This window comes from Fistularia commersonii, chromosome 10 (assembly GCF_037954325.1).
Source record: "Fistularia commersonii isolate RoL2024-O1a breed Wild chromosome 10, RoL_Fcom_v1.0, whole genome shotgun sequence".
In the NCBI taxonomy this organism is placed as follows: domain Eukaryota; kingdom Metazoa; phylum Chordata; class Actinopteri; order Syngnathiformes; family Fistulariidae; genus Fistularia; species Fistularia commersonii.
The window spans coordinates 1,218,299-1,238,269 of NC_141293.1; the positions used below are offsets into that span (position 1 = coordinate 1,218,299).

At 40.4% G+C, this 19,971-nt stretch overlaps 1 protein-coding gene across 1 annotated transcript in view; it reads right to left on the reverse strand.

Moving 5' to 3' along the window:
- Positions 1–237: 237 nt before the first annotated feature.
- The window catches only part of LOC147230051 (contactin-associated protein-like 4), a 164,498-nt gene continuing 144,764 nt past the window's right edge, over positions 238–19,971 (reverse strand). Inside the window, exons 20-24 of the mRNA XM_086153174.1 lie at positions 17,806–17,939; positions 13,235–13,322; positions 7,961–8,179; positions 3,327–3,398; positions 238–2,143 (exon numbers count right to left, since the gene is read on the reverse strand). Of these exons, the coding sequence (XP_086009300.1) occupies positions 1,947–2,143; positions 3,327–3,398; positions 7,961–8,179; positions 13,235–13,322; positions 17,806–17,939 (710 nt within the window). The 3' untranslated portion in view covers positions 238–1,946. The remainder of the gene's footprint in view (positions 2,144–3,326; positions 3,399–7,960; positions 8,180–13,234; positions 13,323–17,805; positions 17,940–19,971) is intronic.

Genomic DNA, 19,971 nt, shown 5'->3' on the forward strand with positions numbered 1-19,971 from the left:
TTAACCATTAACACCTGAGCCGGATTTACTGAGGGTGTGTGTTAATTACAAAGTTGTCATTTAATAATATTGAATTAATTTCAATTCCAACCAAACATCGTACTGGATCAAAATCTGCTTTTTTAAACGTATTTTGGGCAAACAACAAGCACAGGAAAATACACCGAGGTTACGGAATCGACAGACTCATCCGGTCGAATGAAAACTTGACATCCGTCTTTGCATTTAGGGAACCTTTGAAAAAGAAAAAAAATCGAGGTTCAATTGCAGAACTCATGTCATCGTAGCCTGCGGAAAACTTCAAGCCAGTAAGTAAGCGACTACCTCAGGGAGGGGAAGGAGCCGCGTCACGTCCCATTCTGAATAAACTGTTTCTAAATCTCGATCCGGATGAGCCTCTTATCCCCACCCCTGCTGCGCTCTTCATACCGAGTCGGCAAACCCCGAGTTCCCCTCAGGCAACTTCCACGTCGGTGTTTCAAATCTGCTTTTCGGGCCGGCGCCCCTGAAGCGCAGGGACTCTGACAAGCGGCTCCGAGCAAGACGTCCTGCCTCTGCGCCACGACAGGACGACGCCAGGCGGGGAGGATTTTGGAGTTCTTCTTTTTCCGCTAGACATCCCTCATCGATCTACAGCGCTGGTTCTTAACCTGGGTTCGATCGAGGTCCGGACGATTGGCGATCGCCGGCTACATTGCTTCGGACGATCGCCGCTGCCGGGATTTTGGCGCTCAGCAGTCGATTTCTAGCTATCGCGACGGTACGTCGTGCGATTTCTCTTGATATTTGAATCCCTTCAAAGTGGTCGGACGAACGAATATGTAAAGCATGTGCCGGCAAAACTGTATCTTTGCGAGCGATCCTTTTCCGTTGCCGCACATAAAAACGAAGAAAAGGAACAGATGCATTTCTGAACCGCTCTCTCAAAGGCAACGGCAGAAGTCACACTGATTTGCAGGACGTTTTCATTATTACGGTTTTGTTTTTGTGTGAAAATCACGTGTTGCTGGTTTCGCTCTTTGAACACAGCGATGTTGATGCGCGGTTCATTTTGTCGCACCGCTAAAACACACAGCCGTGTCTTAAATTTGGAAATAAAACTGGTGGCGTTGACTTCCTCCGACAAGGTTAAGAACCGCTGCTCAGGTAAAGAGCTAGAAATGCAAGAGACATTCTTGTCGAGGCTTTAGATTTATTAAAAGTACAAATTACATTTAAATGTGAACATCACGCTGCTATGAAGACATATTCAGAGGCGAGGAGGATTTTCCTCCTCGGCAAACCGATGTCAACTTAAAACGATGCCGGATTCAGGCGGCTAAAGATCGGTGTCGGAAAAATCGAAGGAAAATCATTTTGAATCGGAGAGGATGTTCGACCGGGGATGGAAAATTGTCGGGGGGAAATAATGCAGCAGCGTATTTGATCTAGTTCACATTGGATTTCCTTGAACGAAGCCTACGTAGCCTATAAAGTTAATTGTGCTCAACATAAAAACATGTTCACATTATCACACCAACAGCTACTTGAACACAATCTTTTCCCGATCGCCTCGTCGTCGGCCGCGCGTTTCCACTCCCGAATCTTTCGTTTTTGTTAAAGAAACCGTTTCGGTACTTCAAATCGGTCCATAAAAACAAAGTTTGGGCAACCTCTCCGTTTAACATCAGCGGGACTGTTTGTCTTTTTGTTTTTTTTTTTACATAACTTCACATTTGCATTATGAATATATACAAACAGGAATATCAACACCATTTAAGTCCAGCACAGTTTGTTATATTTACATCATCAACAATAAAAGACCAAACTTTGCGTCGCTTTTCTTTTTTCGTCTCCATTTTCCGACTCGTCGTTCTTCCCCACAAAGTGTGTGCGCGTCTCCGGGTGCAAAATAAAGTCCTGAGGTGTGGCCGCCTGCCAGCTGCCCTCTCAGCTTCGCGGCGCCACTAGATAAAATACTCCTTTGGGTTTTCCTGACATGCTTTCTGGGAGTCAGTCTGGTTGCTGAAAGTAAAATCTGCACTGTCCTCAGGCCGGACGCCCTTCATCTCTTGGTTTCGGTAAGTCTCTTTTCTCCTGTACAAGAATCTTGCAGTAACTGCGAGGCCAGATACAAACACAAAGATGACCAGCGCGATGAGACCTGTAAGTAAAGATAAAAATGATAATTATTGTTGATTCTATCGCTCTCTTTTAATTATAGTCCAAACCGGCTTTGTTTGCAAGTTCTCCTGCACCTTCCCTTGGGTCGTCTCATAAAGGTCCAGACTTATTTGGAGACTCTGCCTTTGGACTTTGGCGCTGTAGAAACGAGGGTCACGGCATAAAGGTGCCGGAGATGCATGACCATCACTAGCCTGAACTGATTTCTTTTTCATTTCTTTATTTTTCTTACTTTTTGCCATGGCTCAACATCTCCTTTCTCCCCATCAAGTGTTCTTTGTCCAACATTGATGGAGTATCACTGTCATCGGCGCTGCGATGTAATCCGTCTTCTTGCGAGATGATCTTTGACCTCCAGAATCCCAAACAACCGTGCGACCAAAGGAGAAATCCATCAATCCTTTAACACCAACTCATCCCCGTTTCTCTCCCGTTGGCGTCGAGGGATGGAAAAGCGGTAGCTTTTGGGCCCGTAAAGACCGTGAGGCCCAGTAAGGACTGGCCGAGATCACTTCCAAGAACAAATATCTTCGAGATCCTGCTTTTGGACGATACCGCCGAGCCGAGATCATCACGAAGCTGGACTAGTTTTGCAAAGCACTTGGTGAAGATCAAGAACGGAGAGCAAGACTGGGTTTACACTTTCAGCGCAAATGTCTTGGTTGTAGCAGAACTTGAGCAACTGTTTAAAATGTTCACAAATGACAAACCAAGAATCACAATGAATCCCCTGCAAAGTTTTGGGAGGCTTTTCGGTTTATACTTCATAATATCTTCTCACCCGACGCATCATCAGTTATTTAGACTTATAGTGCTGAACAGCAGAACGTTTATTTGGGAGCGTCAATTTTTAAAGACTCGAACTAAGATCACCTTTAAAGAAGGCGTTGTGAAAGTTTCCAGGACGGCGACTTCATTTCAGCAGTTGTTTATTTAATGAGCTAACCCTAAAATGACAATTTCACTTTTACATCCGTCTTTATATGACACACACTAGCGTCAGTTTGATTCAATTTAACCCTCGGAGAAGATGGGACTCGTTCGACCCGTGACCTCGCCGTCGCTCGCTTTCATCGGAGTCTCTCATTAACGAAATAACAGACGCCTATCGCCGACCTTGTCTACGAAAAAGTCACGGGGGTGAAATGCGAAAGGGTCGGTACCTCCAATCAGGGCGGAGTCCGTCTTCATGGCGTTGACGAGGGGTTGACCTGAACCAAATGCGCCCGACTGGTCTGCAGCGGCGAGAAATGCGCAAAGATTGAAAGTGAGAGAGCGAGAAACGGGAAATAGAAACAAAAGAAAAAGCAGAGGAGCATGAAAAAACAACGTTGACAAGTGAAGCAGTTATCTTTAGGCTCACAGCAGACAGAGTTCACAGCTGCTGTCTGATGAGGACTCAACCATACGGCGTATCCTAGGGAAAGAAATGTCTCTGGAAACTCCATCCTGCGGTTCAAATGAAGGGAAACGTGGCTTTAGACCCCAAAAAATGTTTGCATCCATTATATTTAGGGACTAAATTGCGCCATGTGGGTGTACCTGCTAATAACACAAGTGCCACAAGTACCAAAACCAGCCCAAAGATTAGGATTTTCAAATAAATGCTGCTGATGAGGGACTGCAGAAACAAAAAGGCAGTGATGTGTTTGTTGACCTGAAGCTCAGAGCTTCAGGAAAAAGACCAAATTTGACCAAAAGGCGGAAAGAAGGATACGTCCGGGGTCCAAAAAGGTTTCGTGTTCTTTCTGCTGAATCCAACATGCTATGTGGACCCCAAAAATACACTTGATGGCAGCAAAAGGATCCAGTCCGGATTGGTCGATTCGGACAAAGCGGGACGATTCATGCTAGTATTCTATCCTTGACAAGAAGAGGATTTAAGTGGTTGCGTCATTTCAAAGCATGACGCTGCCAATCTTGTGCCGCGAATTCAAATTGCCGTTCGACACCTGATGAAACGGCCCCTGGAGTTCTGCGTTTCCAGCCTGGCCTGCTAAAAAATGCAATAGCGTAAATGATAGGAAACTCTTCAGCAAATACCTGTCCTGGTGATTCACGGTAAACTGCCCCTTATTAATACCACTGAAATCCACACACAATCACTGTATTGCTCAGATTATCTAGTTTTTATCCCAATGCTTTGCAGATAAAAAAAAAAAGCAGATCTAATTATCACTTGGATCATATTGAAACGGCCAGCTTTCCGGAGCAAAGTTCGGATTAAATGTTAACTGAAACATAATAAAAAAATAATAAAATAATAATAATAAATAATAGAATAAATAATAAATAATAATAATAACAATAATGAATAATAAATACATAATAAATAAATAATAATAATGACTAATAATAATAATAATAATAAATAAGTAAAATAATAATAAATAATAATAATAGAAATAATTTAAAAAAATATTCTTTGAGCTATGGCTGTTTTGCAAGTTAAAGAACGTTTTCTTCTAAAAGTACGGACTATTTTTTGTAAATAAAATTCAGTCGCCTCAGCAGATAAGTAGTAACATCCTGAAAAAAATTATCCATAAAGTTTTGTGACCAGAAAATTCCAATTGATTCTACAAACCGCAGAGTGAATTTTATTACAATGAAGTTGAAAAGAAACAAGCTTATTTCTGTGTTTTTGTGCATTTGAATATTGTTGTGTGGAGGTGGTTCATTAGTAAGGATAAGCAGCAGGTGGTGACTAATTTTTGAGTCAGTTCACATTATTACCATTCCGGTGTGCACGTCCCCAATGAGATCATTAAAATACATGGTCACATTCTGTTGCTGCTTCCCATTCAAAATAGACGTTCGATCATTTTGCGGGTCAATCCGAATACAGATACCCATCTTTGTGTCAGCCGAGGCGGCTGCATCGATTTAATCCGAAAACATTTTTTCACATCTCGGTGGTTTTGGTGGCACAAATTGAGAACTGCATCAACTATTAATATGAATATGATGAGACCGCACAGAATTTCATTAGCCTTTATTGTTGCAGCTAATTACTTTTATGAATGGGTGAAATAAGTGGAAAAAAAATACATTGAAAATTGAATTTACATTCAGGTTGCTTGTTAGATGAAAAAATGGGAACAGGCAGGCTGGGTTTTGCCATGTTGCTTCAAGTTTGGTGATGCCTCATGTTGGAAGCGGTAGTTACTTTGATTTTTCAGCCTGTAGTCACTGGAGATGATCAGGATTGTAAGTAAGCATCGCACTGCTTTATCAATTAACTGACTAATTTGGCAATTTATTGCTGTTGCAAAACAGCCTTGTAGTTCCCGGCTTGATGTCGGCAGTAAACCAAGTTCCAGAGTGTTACTGTAACCCAGTGAGGTGCAGTCAGGGGAGGCAGGAGAGGCTGTGCCTCATTTGCCAATCTTGCAAAGAAAAAAATGTTATATTTATCAGTGATTTAAGGGGTAGGTTTCATTTAATGTCACCAGTTTTTCATTCAAAATGGCTTGTTTTTCACATTTTCTGTTCAAGAGACGTGCGGTGAGGCCGCGGACTGTCGAGCCTCAATGACGGCTGACTGCTAGCCTGCTCTGCACCAACACCGTACTGCTAGCTCTCCGCATATCACCATTAAAATATTTAACACTTTTGCTATAGGAACTACATTTCCAACGTACAGCGTTTTTTTTTGTCAATAACCGAATGCCCGTTACTACTTTTTTGTGCTGAGCGATCATAAAACAAACCACCAAGTGAGGCACGCGGTTCTCCTGCCTCACGGTAGGGGGCGACTCCTCGGGTGATTTGAGATTTTAAACATTACTCATTAACTGCTGCCAATCAAATGGTGGATAAGCTCCTCTGTAGGGTACATATGTTTTTAAACGCACAATGAAATTTGGATACACTGTTGAGCCGCATTTTGTAATAACGGTGCATTTTGTAATAAACGTCCAAAATGTAATAACTTTTTCATTTCATTTTGTAATAAACTGCCCCAACGCATTTTGTAATAAATGTTGTCGCATTATGTAATAAGTTGTTACATTTTGAGAAGATTATTACAAAATGCACTTGCAACTTTTTTATTCTCTTGGAAATGTAATAACATGGAATTTATAGAATATTCTCTGTTAATGCAACCTTTGAATAGAGTACTGATAGTAATTGCTAAGTACTGCTACTAGGCTAATACAGTGATGCTAATAATAGGCCTAGCTTTTACAAATACTTTTAAGTGAAATAAAATACAATTAACAAACTTATGCTTTAGAATTGCTATTACATAATGCACCATGTTATTACATTTCCTAGAAAATAAAAAAGTGCATTTTGTAATAATCTTCTCAATATGTAATAACTTATTCCATAATGCGGCAAAATTTATTACAAAATGCGGCTTTATTACAAAATGAAATGAAAAGTTAGTACATTTTGGCCGTTTATTACAAAATGCACCATTATTACAAAATGCGGCTCAACATACACCGAAAGCACTTGATTTTCTCCAGAGCCGGCCAATAAAAGAGCGGGAGATACAGGGCGAATTCATCTTCAGACTTTGTCCTTAGTCCTATTTCTGCCAGTGTTCTACCACGTGATGACATTTTGACTTCTGAGGATATTCTGCGTCACAGTAACCAATGATTCTCAGTGGGGAGAAAAGGTGCACCTCCAAATTACTCTTGAGCTCAAGGGCATTTTCAAACAAAAATCTGGCCTTTTCATCTGAGGGGAAAAAAAAAGCCAGTTGAAACACGTCCTAACAAAAGGAGACTCCGGGGAAAATGAATCCCGGTAGATGCAAGAATTCCAGAATTTTTTTGTATTGGTGTGTACATGTACTAATAGAGCAGAAAACACCAAGCGACTTAAAAAAGCGCTTCATTTCTCTTTTATCCTGTGCGTTCTACATCGCATGCACTCAATGCAGAGCCCACCTTTTGATACCGCAAATACCCAGATGCATTTTTAATTAACTACCCGGGATCTGGTTTTGCTCATTTGGTAATCAAGTCTTGTTTACGGCCAGATAGTTGAGAACACGTCGGCAGGGCGCTGACAGCAGCCGGAGAGTTCTGGAAAACACCTCATCAACACACACCAAGAAGGAAAAGTCAGCGGATTGTGGCAGAAGATATTAACTGTTGAAGCCATTCAGTGAAAACATGATATATTTGTCATATTTGTCGCGCCTTAATGTGGAAAAAATACAGATGCACAAACATACACGGTTCTTTTTTTAAGTCAGAAACACAATGCAACGCTCCAGTTAAATTAGCTTTTTTTTAAATTTTTTTCCACCGTGGCTTAAATAATTTTGAAAGCATTTAAAGGAATTATTCTGACGTCCTGATTTATTATCATTTTTTTTTTCTAAATGTATTTAACTTTGAAACCACCTGGTCAGGGGGATAATCTGGTCATTTTTTTCTGATTTTTTTTCTTATTTTTGTGAAGTGTGTCTCGGCAACGATTGTGAGTCGTCCGAGAGATTCGTCAGAATCAGAAATTCTAGAAAAAGTGGAATAAACAATATGTGGTGCAAAGGAAGGTGCCTTCTTGCAATTTGCGTCATTTCTCGTTTATTATCAGGTAACTTACTGATGCACGAGTACTTTCTTTTGATTCTTGACGACATTTTAAGCTTTTTGTTGACTTTTATGATCCTTTCTATTGACTTCTTTGCAACCGATCAAAGTTTCAACTTCCTTCATGTATAAAATCAAATATTATTAATATTGTTTTCATCCAATTTAAACAGTTCAACCAGGCAGGAAATATGTTAGAGTATTTTGGATGAGAGAAAGAACACGCTCTTTTCTCGTACCTGACGGGTGGTGCGTGTTTTCAGCTGCACTGGGATTGGCTGATGCCGGGGAACCGCAATTAGAGCGGACCAATGGCCCGATGACGGCGACGGCGCTGGAGTCGGGGTGCACGAGAGCAGCTTTCAGAGGGCTGATGGAGTTAAACTGGACGGCGGACAGACAGCCGACGAAGCCCGTCGATAGAAATCTGGCCAGATCTGGATCCACGTTGGGAGAATCTGGAGAGATCGAAAAGGTTTTTAGGTCGGAGGGTCACAAACTTTTTCCTGCAGGGGCCAGTTTGGAACAAAAAGTCTGGACGATGGAAGAGGCGTCGAAACGTAAACATTTATTGTTTCCCAGAAAGACACACAAAAAAAAAAAAATCTGAAAATAATAACATTATTAGTTAAATAAATAACACTATTTATGGAATAAATAATAACCAAATAACCCTTTTCAAGTTTTTCTCAGATAAAAAAAAACAAGGAACATTAACTTTCTTGTAAACACGACTGTTTGCAGCTCTCACATCAAATTCACTGTGAAAACCAGATACCAACACCTACCAGGCTAAATATCCTGCGTTCTGAATTTATTTTCTCTTACCTAACGTTTCCGCCGTGTTATTTAACAGCGGTGCGTCCGGGATCTTTTGTTTGAGGGAAGGGTTTCAGATGCAGAAGGGTGGAATAGAATGTTACGTTCTATGTATGTTTAAGTCACGATTACGTGGCCAGAATGAAAAAATAAAAAAATAAAAAAAATAAAAAACCCAGGCCGTAGTTTGGGAACCACCGCTTTAGGTGGAGGTTTTCGTTTATTTGAAAATAAGAGATTCCTTTCATAAGACTGAAAGCCAAAATTTGCATTTTGCAAAATTGACGTCCACAGCTAAATTGTGTGTATAATTCAATTATTTGATTATTAGCGGTGATGCTATTAAGAAGGTCTGATTTTGACACTTTTGCTGTTTCTGCAGAGCAAGATGTACAAATAACAACCATTTTTCAGTCCCTTTTTTTCCCCAAAGAACTCTATTGACGAGTTTTATGTAATCAAACTAAGAGAAATGTGTATTCTACGGAGCTCAGACGGCTAAATCCCCCTCTTGAAGCGCTGCAGCTGCACACGCATGCCGTCTTTGCCGAATCTCATTATCGCCATAATTGTAGACGGTCAAAATTTATGATCATCGTCGCCGTCATCATCGTCCCGTTGCTTATCTGAAGCGGTTCTGCGTCGGCAGCGAGCTGATTAGATCCGACTCGAACAACGCCCTCCTCATCCACGCCCTCTTGCTTTTCCGCGGGAATTTGAAGCCGGTCCCTCGACGGAAAACATTTTTTTTAATATAGTTTTCGGCCAAAATAACATCACTTTACGCAACCAAAAAGTGTCTGCTGTGATGGAAATAAAAGAGGCAGCGTTCAGGCTGAAGATAGACGGCGTCTAAAAGCACGGGTTTGTTGATGAACCTGAAAACCCTGAATATTAAAGAATCACTTCGCAAATATTCCGACATTTAACTCCAAAAAGACAAATATACCAACATGCCAACGGCGTGTAACTCGGTGAAATTTATCCAGTAGCACAATTTCCATTTAAATTCCTGCATGGAAAACATACAGAAACCCCCTTTCTCTCTCACACACACACACACACACACACACATTGAAAGCAGCTGCTTGGAGAGTCAACATAACCTCAAAATCACTGTTGTAACAAGTGGCACCTAAGAGTGTGAATCAGTGACTGATAGATTGTTGCTTTCCGCCGGATCATCTGCATGTTAATGAAGACGACTGCAGCTCGAGAGGCGTCTCCTCCCTCCTCCTCCCCCCTCCTCATCCTCCCTTCACACCCCGACTTCCTTCCGGCTTCATTAGTTCGGCTGATGGATGACGAGGCTGCAGGATGCGACAGAAAATCCACAATCCCGCCGCCGCTCCGATGCTCATCTGACAAGAAATGAGGACCGGTCACATCTTTACGTGACGGGGGGCCGCGAGCGCTGAGACCTCTTCCAATATACAGATATACTAGATACTATACGTCCGCAAAGATGCTGGATCTTGGGGAATCAATATCATACAACACACACACACACACACACACACTGTTGAGCCGCATTTTGTAATAACGGTGCATTTTGGAATAAACGTCCAAAATGTACTAACTTTTTCATTTCATTTTGTAATAAAGCCGCATTTTGTAATAAAGACGCATTTTGTAATAAATTTTGCCGCATTATGTAATAAGTTATTACATATTGAGAAGATTATTACAAAATGCACTTGCAACTTTTTTATTTTCTAGGAAATGTAATAACATGGTGCATTATGTAAAAACAATTCTAAAGCATAAGTTTGTTAATTGTATTTTATTTTACTTTAAAGTATTTGTAAAAGCTAGGGCTATTATTAGTATCACTGTATTAGCCTAGTAGCAGTACTTAGCAATTACTATCAGTACACTATTCAAAGGTTGCATTAACAGAGAATATTCTATAAATTCCATGTTATTACATTTCCTAGAGAATAAAAAAGTTGCAAGTGCATTTTGTAATAATCTACTCAAAATGTAATAACTTATTACATAATGCGGCAACATTTATTACAAAATGCAGCAGTTTATTACAAAATGCGGCTTTATTACAAAATGAAATGAAAAAGTTATTACATTTTGGACGTTTATTACAAAATGCACTGTTATTACAAAATGCGGCTCAACACACACACACACACACACACACACACACACACACAGGCAACCTTTTTTGGAGTTACTACTTTTGTAGTGTGGTGAGAAAAAGCTTGAGAATAAAACATTTAATCAATACTTAGAAGTAATATATCAAATGATTTGGAGGTTTCACTCACTTCCACCTTGAAGCTGATTTACTCTGTGTGTGTGTGTGTGTGTGTGTGTGTGTGTGTGTGTGTGTGTGTGTGTGTGTGTGTGTGTCGCGTTAAATAGAAAACTCCTTGGATGGAGATTGACAGACGCTGCGTAATATGTTAAATGAAGAAAAACAAGACCAATTAGGAGGGCAGGGTTTCCATATATTCACCCTTTGGAAAATCATTTCAATGTTTCTCAGTGTTTGTTCTCTAAAATGCATTCTGGTGCACTTTTTTTTCCTTGTTTTTTTGGTTTAATTTTTCAATATTTTCTATTCCGTTTGTTAGATTTAGGCTTCCTGTAAGTGACTGGATATCGCAAACATAAAAACAAAGACTTAAAGGTGATTTTCTTGCTTATTTCTTGGCATCTTCATAGGTGACTACGTGTTTGTATATCATATGAACTGTGTATTCTTGCTTATTTTCTTTTGGAATAATTTGTCTGGATATTTCCATTCAAATTTGATAGATATTAGAAACATTTCTACATCATCTTGGTCATATTTCAGATTAATTTCGGCCAGGGGCGCCCAAACTTTTTGCAAAGCGCCATATTTGGCGAGGGGAAAATAAGTGAGGGACGACCATTTGGCCCGAAATGAACTATTTCATGACGTTTTTTTTTTTTTTTAACACGAAACACATATCTTAAGTTTTGACCAAAATCACTCTTTCATATTTGAATACCAGATAAAATGAGGAAAAAGTCTATCGGGGGAAAAAGAACAAAATCTGAAAAATGTCACACAAAATGGATGTTCATGTGAAACCTTACATGTAACATCGCAGGGAATGTTCAAATCTTTGTAGTTAACAGTTAAGACAATTTATATTTATTGTATTTCTTATTCTTCCTCCTTCCTACTATTATCTATTACTGTTATGTTTTTACTTGAAACTCTGGCACAACAATTTCCTTTGGGATAAATACAGTTGTTCTCATCTCATCTCATCTGATCAACAGTTTTGACGGACGCATATTATTGATTTTATGACGGAGGCTTCGGGCCGCGGTCGATTTCAACGCGGGCCAAATTTGGCCCGCGGGCCGGACTTTGGACGTGCCCGATTTAGGCCATCACTTGAAAGATTAATGAAATAATATTGATGCTAAAACTCGGTGTAGACTAGAAGAACACAACAAAAAGTCAAACTCTGCTTTGTATGCATCTCTAAAAACATTATAAGTCAAACAGATGCAGATCCCAGTCTGCAAGACGTCGAGCCGCTAACCGCTCCGCTGGCTGCTTTCCGCTCATGATTCATCCACGATGGTCAAATTTCACTGTATGTTAAACTTCCTTCTGCTTCTCTTAAATCCAAAACGTCAAGCGGCAGAAAACGCATCGAATAGAGACGCCGGTCTTTTTTTTCCCGTCGCTTTTATTGGCTCCGGCTAAAAACAAAGACACCATTCAGTGCTAACGCTTTGTGGTCGGTTGTTGACACGTTGCTTGGTTATAAGAGCAGAGCAGCTCCGACGCCGGCGTATCTGCTCATAAACACCTTGTATGCGATACAGTTCCTCAAAGAAAACATGAATAAGTCACGACAAATCCAATTATCGTCTCCCTCCACTTGTCTCCGTGTGCCTTTTCTGGTCATCGGCCAGAGATTTTTACCCTCCTTTGGTTTCCAGCGCTTGAGATAACGATTTAACCTTCAGCTTGTTTTGTCTGGCATGAGTGGCGTCGTCGTGCACGATGAAAAGGACCGTTTGCAGAGCGCCAACTTCTCGGCATCCAAAGCATGATGCATGGAGCGTACCCGCCGCCGTTTAGCGGCATAAATCAAATCAAAGAAATATGCGCGTTTAACTATAAAGAGGAAAACAACTGAATTTTAGAAGCATTATAATCAAGGGAAAAAAAAAAAAAAAAATCCATTACACCACATGTCAACTTTCTTGAATTTCAACAATGCACAGATGGTTAAGTGAGTACTTAAAGGGTCTTTTCCATCGCTGCTTCTAGTTTAAACATTTAGTACTAATTTAGATGTATACCACTCTTCTTGAAACTGTAAGCCAACTGTTTAATATAATATAACCTTTTCCGGTGTATGATCACATACCGGTTGTTATTGTGCAAAATGCCCATTTCTTGTGTAGGCAACAATACGATCATGACATTTAGCTGAGGCAGCGTTTCCTGGGAGCGGCTTAACAGCAGTAATCACACTTTGAGTCGGAGCGCCGTTCGCTGCGTTCACCTTGTGGGGAGGATTCATTGTTCTGCTTAAACCGTTTACCTTTCGCAAAAATATCTCAGTCTAAAAAAGGCTCCCGTGTCTAATTTTCCCAGATATTCCTAAACGGGACGCTTCATGAACCGGAACGTTTCCGAGCAGCCGCTAAAATGGCTAAGAGTTGTTTTCATCCTCACTTACTCTGAATTCTGCCCATCGCCAAGGACTTGATGGCGCTGAATTCTCCATCCGACGTCAGATTGAAGTCTTCCCTCGTGTTTTGGTCGATCTGTGGGGAGATAAATATTTTAACTCCTTTTGAGGATTTTTTTTTTCGTCTGCAGGGTTTTAATTCTTCCTTGTTGAGTGGTCACAACATAAAACTCAGACAGGAGATAAATCCATCTCTGGGGGACGGAACATTTTCTCAGCAAAATGAACAGCATTTTTATCCCTAAAGTGAGAGCGCTTATGGTGTAAAAGAAGTGTGAGTAATACAGTGAGCTTGGCATTTTCCTGATCATGACATACTGCACAGCATTTTCCCCCAACATCCACCAAATGAGGTCATTCAAAGATGGTATTTTGATGAAAAGTAAGGTACAGGTGAACTAGCACTGGAAAATAGTTTACACCAGATTTACTAAACTACTAAACTTGGCGTAGACGGCTTACAATGCATAGAAACCTTTTTTTTTTTTTTCCAGGATTTGTGGTGTACAAGAATGCCAATAATGTCGACACAAAATAGACCAATGGACTTGTGAGCCAACTCCGTGAAAACCGTCGAGCAGGTTAGATTGATGAAGCCAGTTGGTTTCACTAACCTGGTGTTTTAACCAAAACCTCTGCGAAGAGACGACTGCACTTCACTCTGAGTTGTTTAGGTTAAACGCTCATGCGATGTGTCACATCCAGGGAAAAGAGTACAAGTTATGGGGCAACAGCAAGGAAAGGAAGCTGCGACTCTTACTGAACCCGTCAATATGACAACCAAGATGTGTTTTGTGCGGCTCCCCCTGCACAACCAGGTGGAAAACGATGGATTCAAGGGGCGCTAAATGGCTACATGAATCAAAAATCATGAACGAGATGAGTAGAACGCAAAGTTGGATGCATGATAATGACCCAAACGTGGAAATTACCAGGAGCACATAACGCTATTTCTGGACTATTGAGCGCACCTCAATATAAGCCGCACTGGCTAGCTGCTAGCCGCTAGCCGGTCGCTATCTTTAGCTTCCTCCTGCACACTAAAACCGTCAAAGTCGTCTTCTTCGGTGTCGGAGTTGAACGGACTCAGAATTTCCCGCTCATTTCATCGGTCCGATGTGACGAGGATAAATGTTTGAGCGGCGTGAAGCTGGTTAGCGTCCCCCACCCAAAAAAGTCCATATATTAGCCGCATTGCTGTTTACGTGAAAAAAGTCGCGGCTTATCGTCAGGAAATTACGGTACTTGTATGCTTGCAGAGGTCTGTTGACATTCAGACAAATGTCATCTTTACATGTAATACAACCACTCATACTCTCCATGAGATATCCAGGATCTTCAACTGAGTTAGTACTTTTTTATTAGCTGTGATTTAACTTTGAAGGGAGATCTGGTTGGTGACTATTCAGTTCCTTTTACCTAACACTTTAATTAACCTCTAATTTGTTGCATTAAAAAGAGGACTTTGGAAAAACAGAATTGTCCTTCTTTGGTGTGTCGCTCTACATTTTACCTCAAGTTAGAAAATTCATTTCTAATTCATAATCTAATTCTAATTCATTTCATCGGTCCAATGTTAAACGTTTTAGCGGCGTGAAGCTAGTTAGCGTCCCCCACCCAAAAAAGTCCATATATTAGCCGCATCGTTGTGTACGTGAAAAAACTTGCGGCTTATCGTCCGGAAATTACGGTAATACTAAGAATCATAAAAATCCAGTATGGGAAGGAAGAAGTAGGATATCCAGCCAACACAAAACAAAACACGTTAGTGTAAAACAACAACAAGCTAAGATAAGGTTGAATATTTGGTGCTGCTATCACAGCTGCACAAATGATAATTTAACCCAAGGAGATGTTTCACCGCAGACCTACAAGACACCAATATACCAATAAAGCTCTGCTTTAAACCGGTGTGTGCATTTTCTTGAAAGGCAGAACAAATAAAGCATGTTGATGATGTCTGTTTGGTCGGCAACATTGAGAAAAAAAACTACAACAAATGTTTTGTGATTGTTTCCTTTTTTTAAAATGATCAATTTAGAGGAATTGAAGGGTGAGCAGCAGAATTATCCGTATTTCTCTCAAAACGGATTCACACATTGTTGACGACCAAAAACCTTTTTGCAGACCTATAACATATAAAAACAATAAGAAAAAAATGCAACTGAATTGCTTATTGTATATAAGGATGAAAAAAAAAAAGATATGAGGGGAACCCGATTCTAGAACGACACTTGAACAACCGAATCGATAATGGAAAAATAAATAGATAAATAGAAAAATAAATAAACAAGGGACTGACAGGGTTTTTAATCAGAAAAAAATAAAATAAAAATATATTTGCGTTGGACAAAGATCATTACTGATGTGTACGGTGGGAAACTTGTGCCTCAAATAGAATTGCGACTTATGACGGCAAACATTAACGGCTGATGTATAACTGGGAATGCTAAATCCATGCGTATCTCAAAGAATGTCAGGCTACGGGGTTTAGTCATTACTCAGTTGCTGGCGTAATATTTTATTAACATAAAATAATCATCATGGTGCCTGTTGGAGAATTCAAATTGTGAAATGATGATAAAAAAATGTTATAAGTCTATAAGACAACAAGAATAATAATGACCGTAATAAAATGGTTATTTCATTAAAAGCGAATGCTCTTGCAGGCATGTTGGTTTGTACGTCTAGAATAAAACATATATTTTTCATAAATAAAAGCAAACTGGATGAGGGACTGATGTTCAATGTTTGGATGATCACAAAAGGAATATATCTGACAACAGCTGCAGATTATGAGATAAAGCTAAAAAGCTTTATAAATCGCTTCTGCAATGAAAGTTTCACCTTTTTTTTTTTTAATCAATCAAACACACAATGTACACCCGCTTTAAGGAGGCAGAGAATCGATCCGACTGCTATTTTCCCAAATACCCTTAAATGTATTTTATTCTCCGTCGGACAAACGATTCTACCGCTTAGAAATGACGACCACATGTGGGACGTTTCTTTTAATACCGAATCCTGTCGCAAGACGGGCATCCCTTAATTATGTGTCAACAGATCGGAGTCTTAAAACCTTACGGGGCCACTTTTGAGACAATCTGTTTTTTAATGAAACAATGCAATACTTTGCAAATGATGTCATTTGTCTCACACACACACACACACACACACACCTTCACAGTACAAAACAACTGTAGTGTCAAAGGTCTACGAAGTGATGATTTATGCGTTGGTACCAAAAATCAATATAATCAGTCAGGAAGTGAAACCGTCCCGCTTCGGATAAAACGATTCAAAAAGACGAGCTGATACGAGGAAAAGCCTCATATTTCACCGACGATTTCATGAGGTCATCCCGTATTTCCGATGAAGACGTTCATGCCGACGGATCCCGCTTTTTCCTCATATATCATCTTCGGCCGCTATCAACGAGATGAGAGTTATCGCTTGATCTCGATGCGATGAACGCGTTTCGTCTGAAACTCTTGCGTTTGTCTGCAGTGTTCTGCTGCGCTTGCATCCAGGACAGCAGCTGCAGGAGGCCGAGCCCAGAGCAAAGTGCTGACAGGGACTTTATTACGGGACGAGATAGCGCTGCAGAGAAGGAGGGATGAACTTTGCGAACATTTGAACCAGTGGGAAAAAAATACAGGACCTCTTGGGTTTGGGCTTTCTAAAGTGAAAGGCTAATGTTGCCATATTCTTATCTGGGGGGGGGGGGGGGGGGTTCTGCTACGCTATGTAGCATATAGCATAGCATTGTCTTTGAAAAGAAAAAGGATAAACGTGTGGATTTTATGGAAATCTAGATCGCGCCCTTCTGTAAAATCAACTTAAAGAATATAAATGAATCGCGATGCATAAAAACAGATCTATAGCGCGACACGGGGAGGACGATACGGTTTACAAGGTCATTATACAGATATAAAAAGAAGAAGAGACTCTCCCATTACTTCGGCCGGGTCATTCCAATGTCGAAGAAGGCGTTATCTCCCTTGTTAACAAGCGTCCACCTTGGATCAACAAAGAAAGATGCTTCGGAGGATATGAGGGAGCTCGGAGGGATAAATAACGCTAAAGGATCTGATAACTCCAGGAAGGCGTCTCAGAGCTTTATAGGTAATCAATAAAACCTAAAACTCAATTGAAATAGCAACCAACGAGGGGGAAACGAGAGCAGAGGAAATATGATTGTGATTTCTGCTCACACTTTGAATCCCAGCAGAAGGATTTTAAATATGCGGTAGCCTGGAGAGACATTTCGGTGGCTTCCAGAGAGCAACGGGATCGCTGTTGTTTAATCAACAAGTAATGAAAGGGTGGAAGACGCTTTCAAGAAGGTTTTTTTTTTTTACTTACCCGGACTAATAACTTGAAGTTATATCAAACTAATCGAACGATGTGCTGGAAAAGACCAGGAGTCAGACTGGTTTGCAGGATCTCAGCTCAGCACTTGATCCTCTTTGTCTTTACTTATAAATATATGGATACATTCATTCATCACATGATGACTCTGCAGATGTAAGGTGTGTGTGTGTGTGTGTGTGTGTTACCTGCAGAGACACAGAATCCATGCGTCTCCTGATATCAACAGTGTGTAGATGTCCGTTCGCCAGATTCTTCACTTTACTCCTCAATACTTCCGCCGCTGCGCTGCCGTCCAACTTATACATCACTTCCAGCGCCTCTACACACAAAACACAATGTTGGAATTTCAGATCCCTTTTGAATTCTAAAAATAGGAGGTTGGTATTAAAATATAATATAAAATAAATTACGATATTATAAAATTATTATAAATATTTTTTTTATAAATATATAATATTAGATATTATTATTTCATAATAAAATAAATATCATAAGGAGTCCCATCCATTAAAAATGAGGCTCCTACATGACTGAAGGAAATAAAATGAATGCATGAACAAAAGATGCGCTAGTTTAGAAGTTCATTTCTCCAGTAAAACTTAACAAAACATGGTTTAATAAAATGTTGGGTCGAGTAAACGAAGAGACCGGAAAGATTATTTCCGCACGTTTTTTTTTTTGTTTTTCCACAGCGGCTTCTTTTCTTTGTACCGCCAACTCAACTTATTTTCCTACCAAGGAATACTATTATCTTTTAATTTAACCCCAGCTACCTTCAGCTGTCCTGAGTACAAATGGGCTCTTCACAAAAGGTCCGAAGAGGTTGGATTTGGACAAGATTTCACTGCAGCGCGGTGTAAAATGAAATGAGCCGTCTTAGTACAAACAAGAGGAGGCTCTCAGGGATTTAATTGGACACTTAAATGTAAGTGCATATACCTGATGACATGACTGCTACCATGAAAACCTAATGCCCTGCTGTCCATCAGCCTTCTTTGCATCATTAACACTCGAAAAAAGAAAAAAAAAAATCAATTTCCAGCTAATCCCGGAGGAAAGTGCCGCGCTATCACAGTCGCAAATGCTAAGAAATGTAAATTTAACCTTAAAGTGCTTCCTACTTGTCATGAAAGCTGAACTTAATTATTAAATGCAAAAGTTTATAAAACAGATCAGCAAACTTTTCTGCTTTTTTTTTTTTTTTTTTTTTTTATTCCCCCCCCCCGGCATGGGGTTCATGTTGAAACCCCACTCCTTCATGGAGCAGGTGTGACTGATAAGACCTGGGAGGCATTTTATTTCCTGCCACTGATAAACAGCGGACAGATTAAAATGCAGTCGAGGCTAACAGGGTGAATCCAGAAGGGACGGCTCTGAGTGATCCTCAGAAAGATCTGGTCGAGCCATGGACATGAAGGAGGAGGCGAGAAGAAGAAGGTGACGTGGGGAGAAGTACAAGTTATGGGGCAACAGCAAGGAAAGGAAGCTGCGACTCTCACTGAACCCGTCAATATGACAACCGAGATGTGTTTTGTGCGGCTCCCCCTGCAGAACCAGGTGGAAAACAATGGAGTCATGGGGCGCTAAATGGCTACATGAATCAAAAATCATGAGCGAGATGAGTAGAACGCAATGTTGGATGCATGATAATGACGCAAAGGTGGAAATAACCAGGAGCACATAACGCTATTTCTGGACTATTGAGCGCACCTCAATATAAGCCACACCGGCTAGCCGCTAGCCGCTAGCTATCTCGGGGTTCCTCCTGCGCACTAAAACCTGTCTTAAAGTCGTCTTCTTCGGTGTCGGACTCAGAATTTCCCGGTCATTTCATCGGCCCGTTATGATGAGGATAAACATTTTAGCGGCGGGAAGCTGGTTAGCGTCCCCCACCCAAAAAAGTCCATATATTATTAGCCGCATCGTTGTTTACATGAAAGAAGTCGCGGCTTATCGTCCGGAAATTACGGTAATACTAATAATCATAAGAATCCAGTATGGGAAGGAAGAAGTAGGATATCCAGCCAACACAAAACAAAACACGTTAGTGTAAAACAACAACAAGCTAAGATAAGGCTGAATATTTGGTGCTGCTATCACAGCTGCACAAATGATAATTTAACCCAAGGAGATGTTTCACCGCATACCTACAAGACACCAATATACCAATAAAGCTCTGCTTTAAACCAGTGTGTGCATTTTCTTGAAGGGCAGAACAAATAAAGCATGTTGATGATGTCTGTTTGGTCGGCAACATTGAGAAAAAAAACTACAACAGATGTTTTGTGATTATTTACTTTTTTTAAAATGATCAATTTAGGAATTAAAGGGCGAGCATTTTCAGTGGATGG